The sequence below is a fragment of the Xenopus laevis genome, chromosome 8L (genome assembly GCF_017654675.1).
Source record: "Xenopus laevis strain J_2021 chromosome 8L, Xenopus_laevis_v10.1, whole genome shotgun sequence".
Lineage (NCBI taxonomy): Eukaryota > Metazoa > Chordata > Amphibia > Anura > Pipidae > Xenopus > Xenopus laevis.
The window spans coordinates 120162642-120181538 of NC_054385.1; the positions used below are offsets into that span (position 1 = coordinate 120162642).

General features: G+C 41.1%; 1 protein-coding gene across 2 annotated transcripts in view; it reads left to right on the top strand.

The window, feature by feature from the left end:
• The window catches only part of plekho1.L (pleckstrin homology domain containing O1 L homeolog), a 31730-nt gene extending 13341 nt beyond the window's left edge, over positions 1 to 18389 (top strand). The window contains exons 3-6 of one of the 2 annotated variants that reach the window (XM_018231401.2): positions 9808 to 9948; positions 11805 to 11909; positions 12201 to 12302; positions 12696 to 18389. In XM_018231401.2, the coding sequence (XP_018086890.1) occupies positions 9808 to 9948; positions 11805 to 11909; positions 12201 to 12302; positions 12696 to 13388 (1041 nt within the window). In that variant the 3' untranslated portion in view covers positions 13389 to 18389. The remainder of the gene's footprint in view (positions 1 to 9807; positions 9949 to 11804; positions 11910 to 12200; positions 12303 to 12695) is intronic. The other variant, XM_018231402.2, reaches the window with a different exon arrangement.
• The last annotated feature ends 508 nt before the right edge of the window (positions 18390 to 18897 follow it).

Consider the following 18897-nt stretch of genomic DNA (forward strand, 5'->3'; position numbering starts at 1 on the left):
TGAGCTTGACAAGTAACATTGGAACTCCCTGTTCCACCCCTATATGCTCCTAATGGTATTTAATGACAAGCACCCAGATCGATGGACATGGAGATATTGACCTCCAATTAGAATCTACCAGTTTGTTGCTGAGGTTGATCTGTTATCACTCCACGTATCACACATGGTGCTTGACATTACATATCATTAGGAGTGTTGGCTTTTTGTCCTGTGTGCCTTTAGCCTTATGCTATTCAGGTGGTTTCTCTTGCAGCAGACATATGCCCAAAACTGGAACCATAGAAGGAGAAATGCAGACTTAAAAGTCAATTTAAAAATCCATATTTTATTGTTCCATCAATATTCCATTAAAAAGGCACTCTGTCCGATAAAATGCCCAAAACTGCCCTTGCTTTGGAAACTGTCATAGATGTTATTGGCCTTAGAATGTGCACTCGTTTTTGGGCTGAAAACTGCCATAATACTCAATAAGGGTCACTTTTGGGTGTTTACTCATGGAGATCACACCACATCTGACATTAGCCTTCAGGTTCCTACCACACAGGTGTGGTCCTTTCAATTAGAACTTCTAACAGGGTCATTTATCTGCCAAAAGCTTCTGTGTCAAAATCATCTGCTATAGCACATTTCCCATCCAGGTGCAGATTTAGAAAATGCAATTCCATGGAAACCAGATATAATTAGTGACAATTAACTAGCCAACACTTGTTAGAAATGCATAAAACATAAGCAGAAATATTTTGTGAAAAAAAGAAATTTAGTGATGATTGTATCCGTTTTATAAGTCTTCCATACTCAGTCCTTGTATTCCATGGCTGGCCAGCAATGTCTGGTCAGATGTTTATACAGTATGGCCATACCCAGGGATAGATATCAGTCTGATCAAGCCGCTCGCCCATTACTGAGGGAACATTTGTTGCTCTGTTTTCAATGAGCCCCCAGAGTCTTCAATTTCTCCACCTGGGGTTCAGCTGAAATTTCCTTGTTGACTCCCTGCTGGGTTTGTGTGCGGGGGATGTTCTGAGATTGCTCCCTGTCATGAGAAGAGGTTTGTTTATGCAGCTGAGTCAAAGCCACGCAGATAGTCCCTTGCGATATACTCACCACGTCCTGTAATGAAAGAGGAACCTGCTCCACGCTTGGGTGAATCAAGTTTCATGTTCATGTAGAAAAAATATCCAAGTCCTGATATTTAAACCTTGGGTTCTCTTCTTCCTTCTTTGTCTTGTGAGATCTGATTCTTCTGAAAAATCACTAAAGGTTGCCATACATGGGCAGATTTAAGATGAGAATTCAGGTTCTTTCAACTGATTTGGCAGCTTATCCGCCCATGTATTGGGCCCTCCACAACCGATGTCTTGCCAAAAGTTGTCCAGATGTTGATTGGGCAGGTTTCATTTTCCTGTCCAATCGAGGACATTATTTGCTAGTTGATACAGTTCTCATCCTGTCAACTCCTTTTCCTTTAATTGTAATCCGATCTCTTGGCCCTAGGGCCAACCGATTGGATTAGCCTAATATCGCTTGCCTTTGGTGGGCATATCAGGGGAAAGATCTGCTCATTTGGTGACCTCACTAAACAAGAGATTCTTAAGATGGCTATACATTGAGGTGGGGGATATTGGGTTTAGCAAATCGTGATCGGATTATAACAAGGAGAAAATGGGTGGTTGGATCGAGGACCGCATCAACGAACCAATGCAGTTCTTGATCAAACTGGATTTTTAAACCAGGACTATTGACATCTGGCTGACTTTTGGCATGGATAGAGATCGGGGATGGCCATCCGAGGGCCCATACACTGGGCAACAAGGTTCCAACTCTGTTGGGAGCTTATATCTGTCCATGTATGGGGGCCTATATAGTGTATACCCATCTTAACTTGTTCTCACTGTGCCTCCATGTTTCAACCCCCTAGCACTGACTATTGCTCCCTCTTCACTGTCCCCTGGCATCCTCCTTGAGTTATGCACCCCAATCATTGCTATTCTTAAAGGTATTTATCATCAAACGCAAACTGAGTTAGTCCAGGAACTTTCCCTGATTCATATTCTGTGGTTTTAGGAATTGTTCCTTTACGTGTCCACAACCAAAACAGGGAGATGGGGAAAACACCACACATACATTCCATTTTTAATTGGTTCTTACTCCCTACGCACACCACCTTACATCAGATATACCAAGTACTCTGGTAAAAAAAAAGAGGCTCAACCTTAAATGTTAATGAAAGCGAGAAGTATTTCTGCTCGAGCTTGTTAAAACAAATCATTATGGAGCAAGATCAAAGTGTTTGCTGTAACTGAGCATCCTTTACTTTGCCTTTGTTCACCGTTATATTTAAAATCTGAGACCTAGATACCAAATATCCATGTAAAAAATGTATGAATTGAGCGACTGATAATTCCTCTCTGATTACTTTGATGATGGCCACATACGCATAATGTGTTGTTAAAAAAAAAAACCAACAACTTATGTCAACGCAACTCCCATAGCACCGCCCTGGAGAGGTAATTGGAACCCTTTAATTGACCCAGGGGAGCTCACTATTTCTGTGTGTCTGTGACAGCCAGACGCTCTGTGCTTGGGGGTAACATTATGTGAACCATCTGCATGTCTTAACCCTTCCTGTGGATTTATGGTTTGCTTGTACACTGAGTGCCATGCACCGCAGCTGCTCATATACCCACTCACTAATCTTCCCTTCTCATGTTATATTTAGGAGCGGTTAGATCTGCAGCTCTTTGCTGTGTCTCTTTTGGCTACATTAGAGCAACATTTCTTTCTACAATGGCATGGAGGCTGGAAGGGGGATGCATTGGAAGTCATTGCAACCTTCTACTAGAACTGAAAGCCTAGAGAATCATTACAAGTCCATACCAGTCTCTGTTTAAGTGTAGATTCTAGTAGTGACCAACGTTTTCAGTTCAAGCCCCCTTGAGGTTCTATCCTTTGGTCAAGCCCTCTTGAGGGTCATTCCTTTGGTTCCACAAGGTTACGGATAAAGGAGAACACTGGAGCATCAGCCATAGTTTTAACAATATGTAGGGTGACCTGTGTTTGTCCTAAATCTCACCCTAAATGACCTTCAAGCTGGACTTCCTTGTGCACGTAGGAGAGCAAATCGGCACTCTCTACAAATCTCACACTTACTCAGACTGAGATGCCCCAACATGTTATCACTGGTCTCCCAAGGGGGAATCAGTTGAGCACCCAAGTGTGAACACACAACTTATGTGCACACACCAAAACATGGAGCAGAAAAACCATATTGCCTGCACGCATAGAATTCAATACTGACCCATTGCCCTGTGCACACAGGTTTCTAATAATTGGGCAAAAAGCATGTTTGCAATATATAGAACCACATTGCAGTTTACATGGGGGCTGAGAGTACAAGACTTCAGAGCCAGGCTAAACTAGAAAGTATGAGAAGTGGAACATTGTCATGCCTTTTCAAAGCTGTGAGATGCCTTCATTTGGTTAATTACATCAATGTGTTTTGTGTACAGAAGTTCTCTTCATCTTGTGTTTGTGTAGCTGGGAGAGATGAGAGAGCTGGTGGGGGGTGCAGAAAAGAAAGAAAAGAGCAGAGCTGTGGAAGGAGGGATAAGAGAAACAGGACCCATAGGGGGCAAAGGAGAGAGAAACATGAGGTGGGGAGGGGGAGAGAGAGCAGAGTAGATGGGACTAGGGTGGTGAGATGCAAGCAGTAGAGAATGAAAGATTTGGATAATGATACTGGTTTTAAGAATTTTTCGGACAAGAAACCACCTGTACCAGCAGTAGTGGTCAGTCTCCATTAAAGGACAAGGAAACATCTGTACCCTGTTTTACAGAGAAAATAGACCAGTTCAACTTTGAGTGTGCATGTTTTTGGTCATTGGATAAGCTGGGCACCAGATCACTAGTGTTCTTTCTGGAAAAGAAAATGGCCTTCCTATATATTTATCTTTTTTCCCTGTTAATAACATTGGGATGAACCATAATATTTACCGGCCAGGCCAGTAAAATACCGGCCAGGTGGCAACCCTACTTGTGCTGCTTTGAGTTATAACATGATATAGGAGGAAGCCGGTGGCCTTTTGGTGAGTGTTTGTTGTGGTTAGGGAAAGAAAATAGGGGCCTTTGGGGGGCACTTATTGAGACAGGAGAGGGTTTCCTTACTCTTTAAAGGTATTCATATTGAATTAACTTTTAGTATGATGTAGAGCAGTGATCCCCAAACAGTAGCTCGTGAACAACAAGTTGCTCTCCAACCCTTTGGATGTTGCTCTCAGTGGCCTCAAAGCAGGGGCTTATTTTTCAATTTCAGGCTTGGAAGTGAGATTTAATTGCATAAAAACGAAGTAAAGTGCTAAGTAGAGCCTCCTGTAGGCTGTCAATCAACTTAAGGGCTACCAATACCCAATCACAGCCCTTATTTGACACCCCAAGGGATTTTTTCATGCTTGTGTTGCTCCCCAACTCTTTTTACATTCGAATGTGGCGCACAGGTAAAAACAGTTAGGGACCCCTGATGTAGAGAGTGATATTGAAAGCTGGAAACAATCATAAGAATTTAAATAATTCAAAAACTAAAAAAAATAATTGAAGGTCAGTTGAAAAGTTCCTTAGAATTGTCCATTTGATATCATACTAAAAGTTAACATAAAGGTGAACCACCCCTTTAAAGCAAGCACCAGATACGAAATATCCAATAGACATCAATGTAGCGGCACCCATAATGGTGCTGCCATACAGGCAAATGCTTCTTTAGATACATGCAAATAATTCAGAAAACACAAAAAAAAAAAAAAAATCTCACATAGAAAAAGGTAGCTTGCATAATGTAGCTGACAGTCAGCAAGGCTGAACTTGTGATAATGACACTTGTGCTAACCCATCTTCTCCTTTTCCTCTTTTTGAGGGAGAAAATAGAGAAATATAGAGAAGTAGCCCAGACAGTCATTGATCTCTGCCACTCATAACCGTTACCGCTGTACAGACAAGCGCTATGATTGATTTTGTTTTGAAAAAGGGGAAGTAAAACCAGATTTACAACTTTACAGAACGAAAGCAAATTTAAACGTAAGATTTTTCAATCGGTTTTTGTTTGTTATTATTTGTGGGTTTTGCATTTTATAGCTTTTTATTCAGTAGCTCTCCAGCAAGCTTAAATATATTGCAATATATGGACAAACAATCCCTGTGTTGTTTTAAAGGGTAAGGCATTTTTTAGTAGCAGTATGCACAAAATGTCTCTGTCTTAAATATATTGATAATGGGTTGAGTGCAGAGGACTCTTGTGTTTGACTATATGTATTTTGTGGTCACAGCCTCATTGCACCCCCGCCTAATGGTTTTAAAATTAGTGGTGAGTAGGGATGTCCCGTTTTACCGAAAACGCATTAAAGTCAATGGGCGTCAATTACGATGCCCGTAACAATTTTTATATAATTATATAAGGTCAATGGGCGTCCGAATAGTTTTGATGAGCGGCAATTTTTATGCGCGTGACTATTCTGACGCATGACCAAATTTATTTGCCGCCGTAGATTTTTTTCAGCAAATTCGCGCCCATTTATTCGCCCATCAGTAGTGGTGAGCACAACTTTCCCTTGTATGTTTTAACTCTCCAGTTTGCAATTTTGGCACTCTGGTTGCTAGGGTCCAAATAAGAGACTATGGAATATGAAGAGGAGAGGGCCTCAATAAAAAGTAGCAATATAAAAATACATATATTAATTAGGGATGCCCCGAATTCACTATTTTGGATTCAGCCGAACTCCCGAATTCTTCATGAAAGATACAGCCAAATACCAAACTGAATCCGAACCCTTATTTGCATATGCAAATGAGGGTGAGGTGTGAAAAAAGAGCTGCGTGCCAGCGGCAAAAAAAAAGTCACATGATTTTAAGGATTTGGATTCGGTTTGGCCAGGCATGAGGATTCGGCCGAATCTGAATCCTGCTAAAAAAGGCCGAATACCAAACCAAATCCTGGATTCGGTGCACTAGTATTAATAAATATATCCATAAATATAAGTATTAATAAATAATGAATAAAATGTATTAATACATGCATTACATAGCATTTGTTTTTTAGATGGGGACAGTGACCCCCCCCCCCATTTGAAACCTGAAAACAGTCAGAAGAAGAAGGCAAATAATTTAAAAAAAGTATAAAATATAAATAATGAAGACCAATTGAAAAGTTGCTTCGAATCGGCCATTCTATAACATACTAAAAGTTAACTTAAAGGAGAATCACCCCTTTAATACCCCATGTAAAGCCCTGAAGATTTATACAGAAAGGATGTGAAAGTAGATGAGTATCATAAGCGATGTACAGAAACAGGGTTACGCTCACGTGAAAAGAATGGATTCTATTTAAGAATATGTCCCTGACGTGCAGGGCATTAGTTCCTCTGTTACTGGAAATGGTGCTGCTGTACTTTCCAAGGAGGCACATTACTGGCCATACACCGGCCTTCCTTCTCTCTCAGCGATGCACAGAAACTGCACAGCCCTTACCCGTCCCAGCTGAATCCACTTCCCGACAGCAGCAAGGATCAGCCACAAACTGAAGGCGATAATACTATAACCAAGTTTAGGATGTGACTAGAGCTATTGTTTTGGTTCCCCTTAATTGAAATGGAAGTTATTGGCGTGACTTTCCCTTTAAAAGCATTAAGGTGGCCATACACGGGCCGATAAAAGCTGCCGACAGACCGAGTCGGCAGTTTATTGGCCCGTGTATGGGGGCCCCCGACGGGCTTCCCCGATCGAGATCTGGCCGAGAGTCGGCCAGATCTCGATCGGATGGGGTTAAAAATCCCGTTGGATCGCGGCCGCATCTGTTCGTTGATGCGGTCCCGCGATCCGACCGCCCGTTTGCGAACGTGAAGGATCCGATCGTTGGGCCCTAGGGCCCACGATCGGATCAGTCCGATATTGCCCACTTCAAGGTGGGCATATCGGAGGGAGATCCGCTCGTTTGGCGACATCGCCAAACGAGCGGATCTATCCGTGTATGGCCACCTTTAGACGTGATTTAGCGGCAGAGCTGACACTCTGCCGCTTCTTTCATAAAAATGTGTTTCTTCCAGCCGATTTGTAGTTAAAGGGCATCTCCACCTAAAATCTTTTTTTTTTTCTGCGTGTGTAATGAATGAAAATATAATTTTAAGCAACTTTCCAATATGTATTCATTGCCCATTGTCACCGGGTTTAAATGTATGTGTCTGTGTCATTTGCTATTGAAAGCAGCGCCATTTGTATTCCCTGCAAGTCATCCTCTGTCTGCTCAGATAATGTATCAGAAGTCAGATGATTTGGGGACAACTGACTCTTGTTAAATTGTTTTAAGTATCAGGACCAGGGAACAGAAAGAGATAAGTAAAGGGTGAAGGGAGGGGCTTGTTTACTAGGAATCAAATCCACCTCGCAAGAACCAAACATGGAGTAGCCCGGTGTAGCTCAGGAAATAATACCATCCATACAGATTTTTGCTGATTAAAAAAAATAGGCAACAAGCCCTATTCATTGGCCTCATGTTGAAGAATACTGACCCTTTGGTTTTTTTTGTTTATAGTCGCAGTGGTCACATATCTAATAGAAAACTCACTGTTTACTATTCTGCAGGATTTGTGGTTGCCAGGGTAATTTGGATCCTAGCAACCGGATTGCTGAAATTGCAAACTGGAGAGCTGCTGAATAAAAAGCTAAATAACTCAAAAACCACATATAATAAAAAATTGAAATCCAATTGCAAATTGTCTCAGAATATCACTCTCTGCATCATACTAAACGTTTACTCAAAGTCTCGCAAGTCTTTACCATAACAAGATCCCAATAGAGATGCAACCAAAGCAAGTAATTAAATTGTCTCAGAGGAGTCCCCTCCTGATTAGAATAAACACGGGGGCTGCTGCCGTTTCTAATGAAATGTGTTATTACTGTGGAGGAGCCTTTAACAACAGGCCTGTTATTATCCAGCCAAGGGATTTATCAGCTCAGCGAAAATTTGTTTTTCTTTTCCACGAAAAGGATTGGACAAACTCTGTAAATATTTTTTTCTTATGCAAAGTTCTCTAAAAATCTGACAAAAGTGACTTTAAGGGGGCTATTTATTAAACCACGAAATTATTTGGTAGGACTTTTTGGGGCAAAATCTCAAATTTTTCATAGACAAAAAAAATATAGAATTTTTCAAGATTTATCATACAGGTGTGGGACCTGTTATCCAGAATGCTCGGGACCTGGGGGTTTCTGGATAAGACTAGAAAATCATGTAAACATTAAATAAACCCAATAGGCTGGTTTTGCTTCCAATAAGGATTAATTATATCTTAGTTGGGATCAAGTACAAATTACTGTTTTATTATTACAGAGAAAAAGGAAATCATTTTAAATAATTTGGATAAAATGGAGTCTATGGGAGTCGGCCTTTCTGTAATTTGGAGCTTTCAGGATAACAGGTATCCGGATAACGGATTCCATACCTGTACCCTGATGCCGCAAAAAGCCTGAATCTGAAAATCTGCCATTTTAGACCTGTTGAGATCCTGTATAAGTCTGTGTGCCAAATGGAAAGTAATGTGATCTGTGCTGGGTTTAACCCAATAATCCTATGATTTTGGGCCAAAATTTTAAAAAATAAAACTTTTCTGTAGAAAGGCCCTAAAAAAAATCATACGATTCAGGGTTTCGCTCCATTTTATTGGATTTTTTCCCGATCCGATTTATTTGAGTTATTTTATTAATAAATAAGGCAAAATCGGGCATGGGAGTTATGTCAAGCTTATATTATTGGGACAATGAAATCAATTCTTATTTTAGTAAATAAACCCCTAACTATTTCTTTGAATTCAGTTTGCACCACATTGACTGCCTCTGTTGAGGATTACCATTGTCTTGGCTGTCTATGGAAAATGCTCAACGGAGCCAAGTAGCAAAGCAAAACTGGAGAAAGCTTGGCCCGCCTACTGATATGCAAAGGATAATAGTTGGATGATATAACCTTTATATAAATAAATTGAAGGAAGGGTTTATCAATGGTGTAATTATTTTTCTTAGTAGCATGTTGCGTTTTTTCCATGGTTGAATTTTTCTTACATTTACAAAAGATTTTCCCGACATTATGAAAACTTTTTCCAATATTCTGAAATTTATCACAACTTTCCTTCAAAATTAAAAAAAAAAATCTGGCTAATTTTTTAGAGCATTTACCCTTTGATTTTGTTTCTCCCAGAGGTCTCCTCCCTCTTTAAGCCTCCTCCATCCTTAAAACCGATTCTATTCCATGGGACAAAAGCCTCCAAGATTTTAACTGGCCATGAAAATATTTTCACACATGGCAGGAAATGTTATCACAGTGTGTAATGCTAGGAAAGAATATGTGCAGATTCGGGGAGATCTAATCTTGTTTGGGGCGACTAATTTCTCCGAAATGCCTCCTCTTCTTCGGGGCGCCTAATCTCCCCGAACTGCCTCCCATCTGCAAGAATGTAAGACGCCGGTTGGATGGCACTCGGAGCACTTCGTTTTCCGAAGTTTCCCGGTTTCCTTGTGAGGCGGCTTCGGAAAATGAAGCGCACTGATTGCCATCCCACAGGTCGACTAATCTCCCCAAATCTGAGCGTGTCTCTGTCCTAATAAAAACAAGACTCGGCTTTTCTTCACTGGTGATAGAATGTGATAAATCTGTCTGTATCTTCATTTAAATAGAACATATATGGTAATACTCATATGTGATTGGCCAAAAGTTGGGTTGAAGGACCGTCCCCCCAAATTCATTTGGTAACCTGTGGCCCTGTCTTTTTGAAGGGGAAAGATGAAAAGAATGGGCATGAAGTCTTTGACCTGAGCGACTACGAGAAATGCGAGGAGCTACGGAAATCGCGAAGTCGGTCCAAAAAGAACCACAGCAGATTCTCCCTTGTACGCTCCAAACAGCCAGGGAACACTGTGAGTGACTCATGTTGCTTTTGTCATTGTTTATAAGCTGAACAATCCTTTTGGTTTTAACCAGAATGGACAACAAAGTCAGATTGAATTGACCTTAGTCATCATCATCATGTATTTATTTATATAGGTCCAGCAAGTTACACAGAGCTTGACAAGATTACTCTGGGATGAAATGGGTCAATGGAAAATATAGGTAGCCAATGAGCACCGTGCTACAGATAGGAGTCCATCTATGTTCTGCTTGTTCATGGTATGAATGGGTGCTGTGAGTCTTGCAAGGTCTCTGCACTCCTAGATATTCTGAGTATTTTAGGGAGATGTTTCCTGGGACTGAAGAGACAACAGCATACCCACCACAGACAGATGCAGTTTATTGAATTCTATCTGAAAATAGCTTTTAAATGGGGGCAGAGACTGTTAGACAAGACGGAGTCAGCAGACTGGATCGAAGCTTATTAGATAACTGCGTTGGGGACGTGACTGGCAGACATGGTGACCCGTACAAGCAGTCTATTGAACTGTACAGTCTCTCCACCTCAAGAAATATTCATTATGTTCATTAACAGGGCAGAGGCTACACTGAACTATTAACCTATTGCTTTTTGTCATTGGCAAATATCGAGAATTCCATACATGAGGCCATACATGAGTTTTATTCAAGTTGATTTTTCTACAAGCATGCATAGATTAATCCTTCTGTTTTCAACACCACAGTCACTCTGATGCTTCAGGTGGCATCATGGTGATTCCTCATGGAAAGTAGACTAAATCCTTAGCCACCTACACACGCCTATGTGCCTCATCCCACACATGTCAAGTTTCTTTTGTGCAGGACCTTCAGTGGAGGTACCAAGAAGGAGGGAGGTCACATTTAGAGAACCCAGTAGCTATGGATGAGGAACTGGACAGCCAGCTTTAGGCTCTATGGGACTGATGTACATTGTTTGACTGGTGTGTGTTACTGTCCCAGTTAGTAAACAAGCCATAGGCTTCAATGGGATAATGTAATAAAAAAATAGCCAGGTTTTTTGAAGTCTTGTTACCCATAACAACCAATCAGATGCTTGCTTTCGAACAAATGAAAAGTAATGCCACCTGCTGATTGGTTGCAATAAGTTAGTAGACCTTTAGACCTTCAGCATAGCCCAGCAACTTGCATTCATTAGAATGGGGTCATGCAGAAGAAAAAAGATTGGCTGCTGCCCCTTATAAGGGCAAATAAAGATAAAAACAAACAAGAGGAGCAATTTGGTCAATGAAAAAAGACCATCCTCGGGTACATTGCTGGGAATTGAGACATTGCCCTTTTTCTTTGATGCTCCTTGCATTGGGCTTAGGTGATCAATATAACAAATTGTGTAGGTCAGAATGCACTACACATGCGGCCAGCCCAAGCCCATGCAAGGAGCACCGCTGGGAGCAAAAGAAAAAGTGGTGGTGCTCAGTTCCCCAGCAAATTACAATGGGATGGTTCCTTTTTAATAAAAGGTTTGCACAAGCCCAGGGCAAAAAAAATATGATTTTGCTTTGGGGGTGTCTAAGAAGTTTGCTTCCCCACTGTAATTGTATCTTTTCTTCCCCTTTAAGGGACAACAGCCATGACTTGCTTTTTTCTCTTCGTCACCAGAGCAGAAAAAGGAAGCTGAGCTGGGTATTTTTATAACAGCTAGAAAATAACATAGTGAAAGAGCATCGGAGTACGTAACAGCCTGAAAATGACAAATGTTAGAAACCTAGGAAAACATAAGAGAACATTCTTTCTAATTATTATCAGATTTTTTGTGTTTGCATCGTCCTTTATTCAGGCTGGACTTTATTATTGGGGATGGGATGACTGACCTCGTTTCTCTTCATAGGCACCGAACCTGATCTTTCTCGCAGTCAGCCCTGAAGAGAAGGAATCTTGGATCAATGCCCTGAACTCTGCAATCATACGAGCCAAGAACCGCATCTTAGATGAGGTAAGCAGAAAGAAGTAGGGCTGCTCGCCCAGGATCTTACCGTGAACAATGTAGAAATAAAAGAGCCCGTCGGAGGCTGTGCATGTCAAATCCAAGTCCATGGACCTCTTGCTAGCTCGTAACCATGCATTTCTACAACACTTGGACGTTTATCCGATGGAGATATGTGTCAACCTTCAACTTAGACCCCCTATGATCATTGAGCATCCCTTACAAGGTTCTGTTTGGAATTGTACTATCACATGGTATGTGTTCAGATCATAGTCCAAGCTCTGTCACTAATTCCTGCAGGTCACAGTGGAAGAGGAGAGTTATCTTGCTCACCTGACACGTGACAGAGCGAAAATCCAGCATACCAGGCGCCCTCCTACAAGAGGTCACCTTATGGCAGTGGTGAGTAATTGATCCACAGGAGGGTGTGTTGAATAGTTGTATCGTTTTAATTAAAATACTTCAATTGGGATGACCTCTGTCCTAATCTTTAAATAGAAGGATTTTGCTTTGATCTCTGATTCACTGTTGATTTACTTAAGCCGGACATACGTACCTGTTAGTTTCCAGAAGGAAGGGAGGAAGAGTTCTAAGTGACTGCAATTTAATTCTCTGATGTTATAAACTGTTGGGTAGGTAAGAGATAACTAGGCAAGCATTTTGCTATCATCAGAGGGAAGAGTGACTGACGATGCTTGGGAGGTGGGCTTATCATACTCACTATGAGTTAAATTTACTCCTGAAACACCCCAATATATATGACATGGCTTATATATTTGCTTCAATTTCCTGCAGGCATCTACCTCAACTTCAGATGGAATGCTAACCTTGGATCTAATACAGGAAGAGGATATCTCCCCAGAAGATCAAGGCAGCTGTGATAAAAGTTTCAGGGTTGACCTAGACAAGTCTGTGGCCCACTTGGCTTCCAAGCGTCGCAGATCAGATTCTGAGAAGTGCCCAGAAAAGGGCAGGTCAGAGAACCTGCAAGGGAGAGATCAGGTGTTCTGGGATAAGTTGGGGCCACATCGTGACTCTTTTGGGAAGGGCACAACCTACACGCCTCAGGTCCCTAAAAAGCTATCTTATTCTGAGAAGAACAAATGTGCCTCTATGGAGGAGATCTTATCGAGATCAGACTCCTCAGGTCAACGCCCAATGTCCAAAAAGCCCCCTGAATCAGAGAGACTATCCTATTTACAGGAACTGATAACAGAAAAGATTGATAAAACTCAGGAACTGCTCACAGAAGTGAAGGACTGTGGAGAAAGCAAGAAAAAGGGAAAGGAAACTTCTTGTAAAGTGGACTCTGAAAATGTCCTTCAAGAAGCAGAGAGGCTTCTAGGAGAGGCTTCTTCCAATTGGAGACAGGCCAGGAAGGTCTTACAGGAAATAAAGGAACTGAGAGACCTATACAAACAAGCAGACCAGCAGTCCCCAGATCCTAAGCAGAAACTGGCCAGTCATTACAGGAAAAGTGTAATGTGAGGGACACGAGCACTCTTTATACCCTCAAGCGTCCAAAACAATAGGAATATTTCCTGGTTGAACCCTGCTTCTGGCTTCATTACGCAAAACCAAGGATTGTGAAGCCCAAACAGGAGACGATGGGCTGTCTTTGGAAGGGTCTCTTGGCTTTGCACTTTACTTTTCTCCGGGGGTAGCTGTGATGTGCAGCAGGCTAACCATATATGCAGGAACCGCCATAGGAGAGCTTTGGATCTAATAACACGCTCATGCACGCTGGCTGCCCGTCCAGGCTCAGAATCCTCAAGGTCTGCAGTGTTAATAGTGGGGTGATAAATGGCAGGATGGAATAGGCCAACTGGATTAGGGATGTGAGGCAACTCTGTAGTCTTTGTAGTATGTGTTATCCAATACAAAGCATACAAACCCATTATAATGTTACCTACGTTTACATGGGCCGGCTCTTATTTAATGTATTTTGCAATGGGAATGTATAAAGGGTTCACTAGAAAGTATGAAAATAAAATATGTTGTTGCTCGCCTCCAGTTATCTCTATCAACCATGGTAACCAAGTAGCAGGGGAATATCTGTAAGGAAGCTGTCAACTTTTTTACCCTGCTCAAATCTAAAAAAGAAACTTTTTCCTGTGTCAGAACGTAATTTCACTCAAGTCGGCCAACTAGCAGAATGCCGAATGACTGTCTTTTAAGTAAAAAGCATTTCCCTGCGCTTGCAAATGGTTGATTGGACAACTAGAGGACAATGCATAATAGACACTGTTACATTTTCACAAATGAAAAAAAAAATTATTTCCATTTTAAAATGCATTTTTGTTGGGCTAAAGGTTTCCTCAGACTTACACGAGTCGTAGCATTAATGAGTACTGAGACTGACTATGCACTTTTCTAGCTGGTCCAACCCCTGCAACCCTCACTTTCCTCTCTTAAAATACCTGGGTGCTGCTTTAATTGTAACCCTCCAGAACCAGCTATGGTGTCCTTTAAAGATAGGAGATGTAAAGGAGGCAGATGAACTCCTTCAATAGCGCTGCATGTTCAAAATGGCCTTTCAAAGTTTAGGAGGTAGGTGTCTTTCTTCTGCTGGGAAACCTCATTTTAAAACTAAATGAAGGTTGTACTATGTTAGCCATGAAATGAGATGTTCTTAGCTTAATGAGATGGACAACCTCTTCAGCCATATTAACTGGGCAACGGGGACTTCTTATAGAGGGTAGTCCTCTTAAGAAGAGCCTCAATATTTTCTAACATAAGAACTTTCTATGGAAAGCTTTGCAATCGTTGCCTTCCCAGCCAGTGTCACTTATGATCAGATGCTCTTCCAAACCCGAAGTCATCTATGCTCCGATGTTCTTTCCAAACCAAATGCAGAAAGTTTTGAATCTCAACATACCATTCCAACCATTACCTTTTCATAAATATGTCATAAAATGGGGTCTAACTTTGACCAATTGTAGTCATCATCATCATCATCAAAAAAACGATTTCCTTCATCACATCTGTAGAGGTTTTTAGCAGAGGATCACTTTAAAGGAGAAGGAAAGTCTGTTTGCACTTGGGGCATAAGATTTGTCGTTAACGTACATTTCATCTCTTACCTTGTATTTATAGTAGAGGAGTTGCGTACCAACACAAAGATGAAGGTGTTCACATAGGGTCAAGTTTTCCTATTTTGTGTATGAAGGCACGTTCCTACCTTGAGGTGTAAATCTAGTGTTTCACTAGCAAAGGGATATCACAAGAGAGGTATATCTGTGTTAACTGCATACTGTCTTCAACCAAGCACGTACATACCTTCATGTTCTTGTCTATAATAAATATAAGGTCTGCATGAATCACATTTTCCTGGTGTTATACATGGTTTGGTCATGTGTTTGTCTTCTTAACAAGCCTGAACCCCACATTTGGTACCGTCACCTTTTTATGTGTCCTCTATACCATAACTAACCTATACATGGTGCAAGAAAGAGACGTGGAACTGATTTAGCAGATTCATATAACACAGATGTTAATACTCAATGGAACGTTTTGGTGTTTCTTCAAAGACTGAGATTAAGGTGTTGTGCCATAGTTTTATTTTGACTTTAATGAGGAGTCACCATGAACCATTAAGAAGGTAGTCCAGTGCCCTTCCTCAGGCTTGTGATCAGTAAAGCAACAATGTAGCTGTTTTGGTTCCGTGGAATATGACTTCTTCTATGACTTCTAGACAGCACCTAGTCATGGCCTGCTTCATTTGGTTTTCCTCACTGCTGACAATTCCATGAATGTAATCATATTACCATAAACACTGTAGGTTGCTGTGTTTTATTCTGTAGTTTGAAGACTCTGAGCCATGAGTGGATAGTTTTGGTGTTGGCCGCTAGATGGTAGATTCATATTTTCAAGATGATAGCAGCAACGTTGTTCATACTGTAATTTCCTGAGATGATAACGCAACACTTAACATCATTTGTGAGATAGAAGTTGGACCTTCAGATAAGTGTTGGACCTTCAGATAAGTGTTGGACCTTCAAATAGATGTTGGACCTTCAGATAAGTGTTGGACCTTCAAATAGGTGTTGGACCTTCAGAAAAATGTTGGACCTTCAGATAAATGTTGGACTTTCAGATAGATGTTGGACCTTAATCCTTACATAGTGATGTATCAGAATCCTGTATCTGTATTCAGGCAGGGAACCGAGGGAAGTTGAGTAGCTTGGAGACAAGAGTATTGGCCAGGACTCTCCCAAGAATTTATAAAACCGGGAAAAGAGATTAAAGGGAACATATACCCATCTGAAATCAGATTAAACAAACCCATCACCCTTCATTTTTTTGATGTGTGCAATTTTATTGTTCTAAGCCTTGTGTGCAACCCTTAAAGGAGAACCAAACCCCTTATTCATAAAAAAACCCTACCCTACAATTCCCCCCCCCCAGCATAGGTGTAAACTCCGGTAATTGCCCCATAACCTTTACTTATCTCTCTTTTCAGATGCAGCGGAGCTCACGGGGGCCATCTTCAGCGCTTCGGTAATCTTCAGCATGTAAGCGCCATATCAGCGCATGAACAGCTGCGCATGTGCCGCAAGTCACAAAAATAGCCGAAGGGAAAGAAGAAGACCCCGAAGATTACCAAAGCACTGGAAGATGGTGCCAGTGAGCTCCGCTGCACTGAATCTGCAAAGAGAAGTAAGTAAAGACTTAGGGGCAATTACCGGAGTTTACATCTAGGCTGGACCTTTAAGAGGTATTTGAACAAACAAAGCTTTTTCTCTGACACTTCCTTCTGTGACCAAACTGTATGTGTGTAAAACGTTTCACTTTTTATTTAGCCGTGCCTCATGCATATTTAAGCGAGTGTTTTAGAACGAGTGTATCACTTTGCATTGGAAAACAACTTGTGAATAGCTTGGGAAAGGAAAATAACCCCCTCCTTTTGGCTGCCGTTGGTAACAGCTGGATATGATATTTATGGGGACAGTGATGGAAACATGGCGGGGAATGAGAAGGTTGTCACACGCAAAGCTGGCATCTGATAACTCTAGGAAATTATTTTTCCAACCTGTTTATATCTGCAACTGGGAGTTGGGTGAGGGAACCAGCTGCTTTCTTACTATTGTCCCAGCAATGTAAAGCTTTGACTATAACCCCTATGTTTATGCAATTTTAGCTGCCCTAAATTGTCTTTAGCTGTTGATGAGGTTATATAGTTTGTTTGGAAGGGTGGTGAGCTTTAGACAAAACAGAACCATCCTCGTAGTGTTTAGTAATCTGGCAATCAATATTGTCACTTTGCACACTCCAGACCTCCAAGATTCAGGTTAAAAAGTCTAAAGTCTGACGCGTTTCGTGTCTAAGCACCTCCTCACACGAAATGCGTCAGACCTCAGATGCTTCTTTGCATGTCAGCTGAAAGAAATTTTCTAACCTGTCCAATCGACTGATCGCCATGGCATGAAAAATATCGGGACTCTCCACGGCCCGAAAATCCTACGAAACGGAGATTGGTACAATCAAATCTTTGCGTCTATGGCCAGCTTAAGACAGGGCAGTGTCATCGTTGTATTATGTAGTATTGTGGAACACTTCCATTACATAACATTTCTGAGAGATGAATTATTTGGCAAATAGGGGTACGAATATAAGTACAAAGTCTTGTATCAGTTATCTTTGTTGTGATATGACCGTATTCGCTTGCAGCCTTCTCTGCATTTCCAACACAATGTTGGCTTTGGGCAGATTTAGTGTAGCAGTATTTCATATAGTGCAGTGTGTTGGTTGTGATGCGGCTGTTATTGTGTTAATGTAACTATGGAAACACAGCCAGATTGGATCTACAGAAGGTAAGAGGACAAATAGTATCATATGATGGATATATACCAAACAAACGATTTATATTTCGTTAAAACGATGCAGATGTGGACATCTCAACAATGGCTTTGTGTTACTGCTAGAGTTGCAGCATTTTTGTGTCTGGATCTTGTTTTCCTTGCCCCACACACTCTTTGTCCTGCCAACTTCACCCGTCCTTTTACTTTCCCTCCTGATGACACTGCTCTGTCTAATGCTCCCTGTTTGAAACACTCTGTTGTGTGACATCAGCAATATTTACAATCAAAGTAAAGCCGGTAGGAATACAAATAAACCAGCACCTAAAGCAAAGGCTGGAAAACCAACCTCTCCAGGTGTGATTTGCATTGCAGAGGATTAGGGTGGGTGTTAGGGTTCATCGCTGCTGCTGAGCTGCACTGAGCACTAACAACCCCCCCATTAAATAGAAAGAAAATCTTGCACAATATTTCTCGTTCGCAGAACTTCTTATTCACAAAACCACAGACTTTTTTTTTTTTTCAACGTTAACCCAGTTATAAAAAGCAGGTGCTAGTTGCAAGCGTCTTATATACATGTGAGATACAGAGGCCCCCGAGTTCTTGTCTTGGTACAGTCGTAAAAATAAAATAGTGAGCAGGACACCTGTGTAGGTCACATGATCACAATTCGCGCAGTATAAACACGGGACGCTCAAAACCACCGAGATGCAGCATCCGGTGTTAGTTACAGCAGGAGAGGAAGTACAGCAGCTACACTGCAATTTCATATATATATATATATATATATATATATATATATATATATATATATATATATATATATATATATATATATATATATATATATATACACTTCTTCAGGAATTTCATTTCATGCGGTTATTTTGTTTTAAAATATATATATATATATAGCTCAACTCCACTGCAAGTAAAGAGAAAACATAAACCCACGCATTTCATGCATTTCTTATGTGAATATGTGTTCTGCTATATGGTACTGCTACACTCCTATGATGACCACTAGGGGTGCTGTTATTCTTTATGCTGAATCTTTACACTTATGACACCGCCTAGGTTTATCTGTAGGCTTACAGTCAAAGCTCATCTTAAATTTAAAGGGGAACTCCAGCTTCCAAACCAAAATTTGATAAAGAGGCCACATAACACAGAAACCCCTAATATATCCATCACAGTTA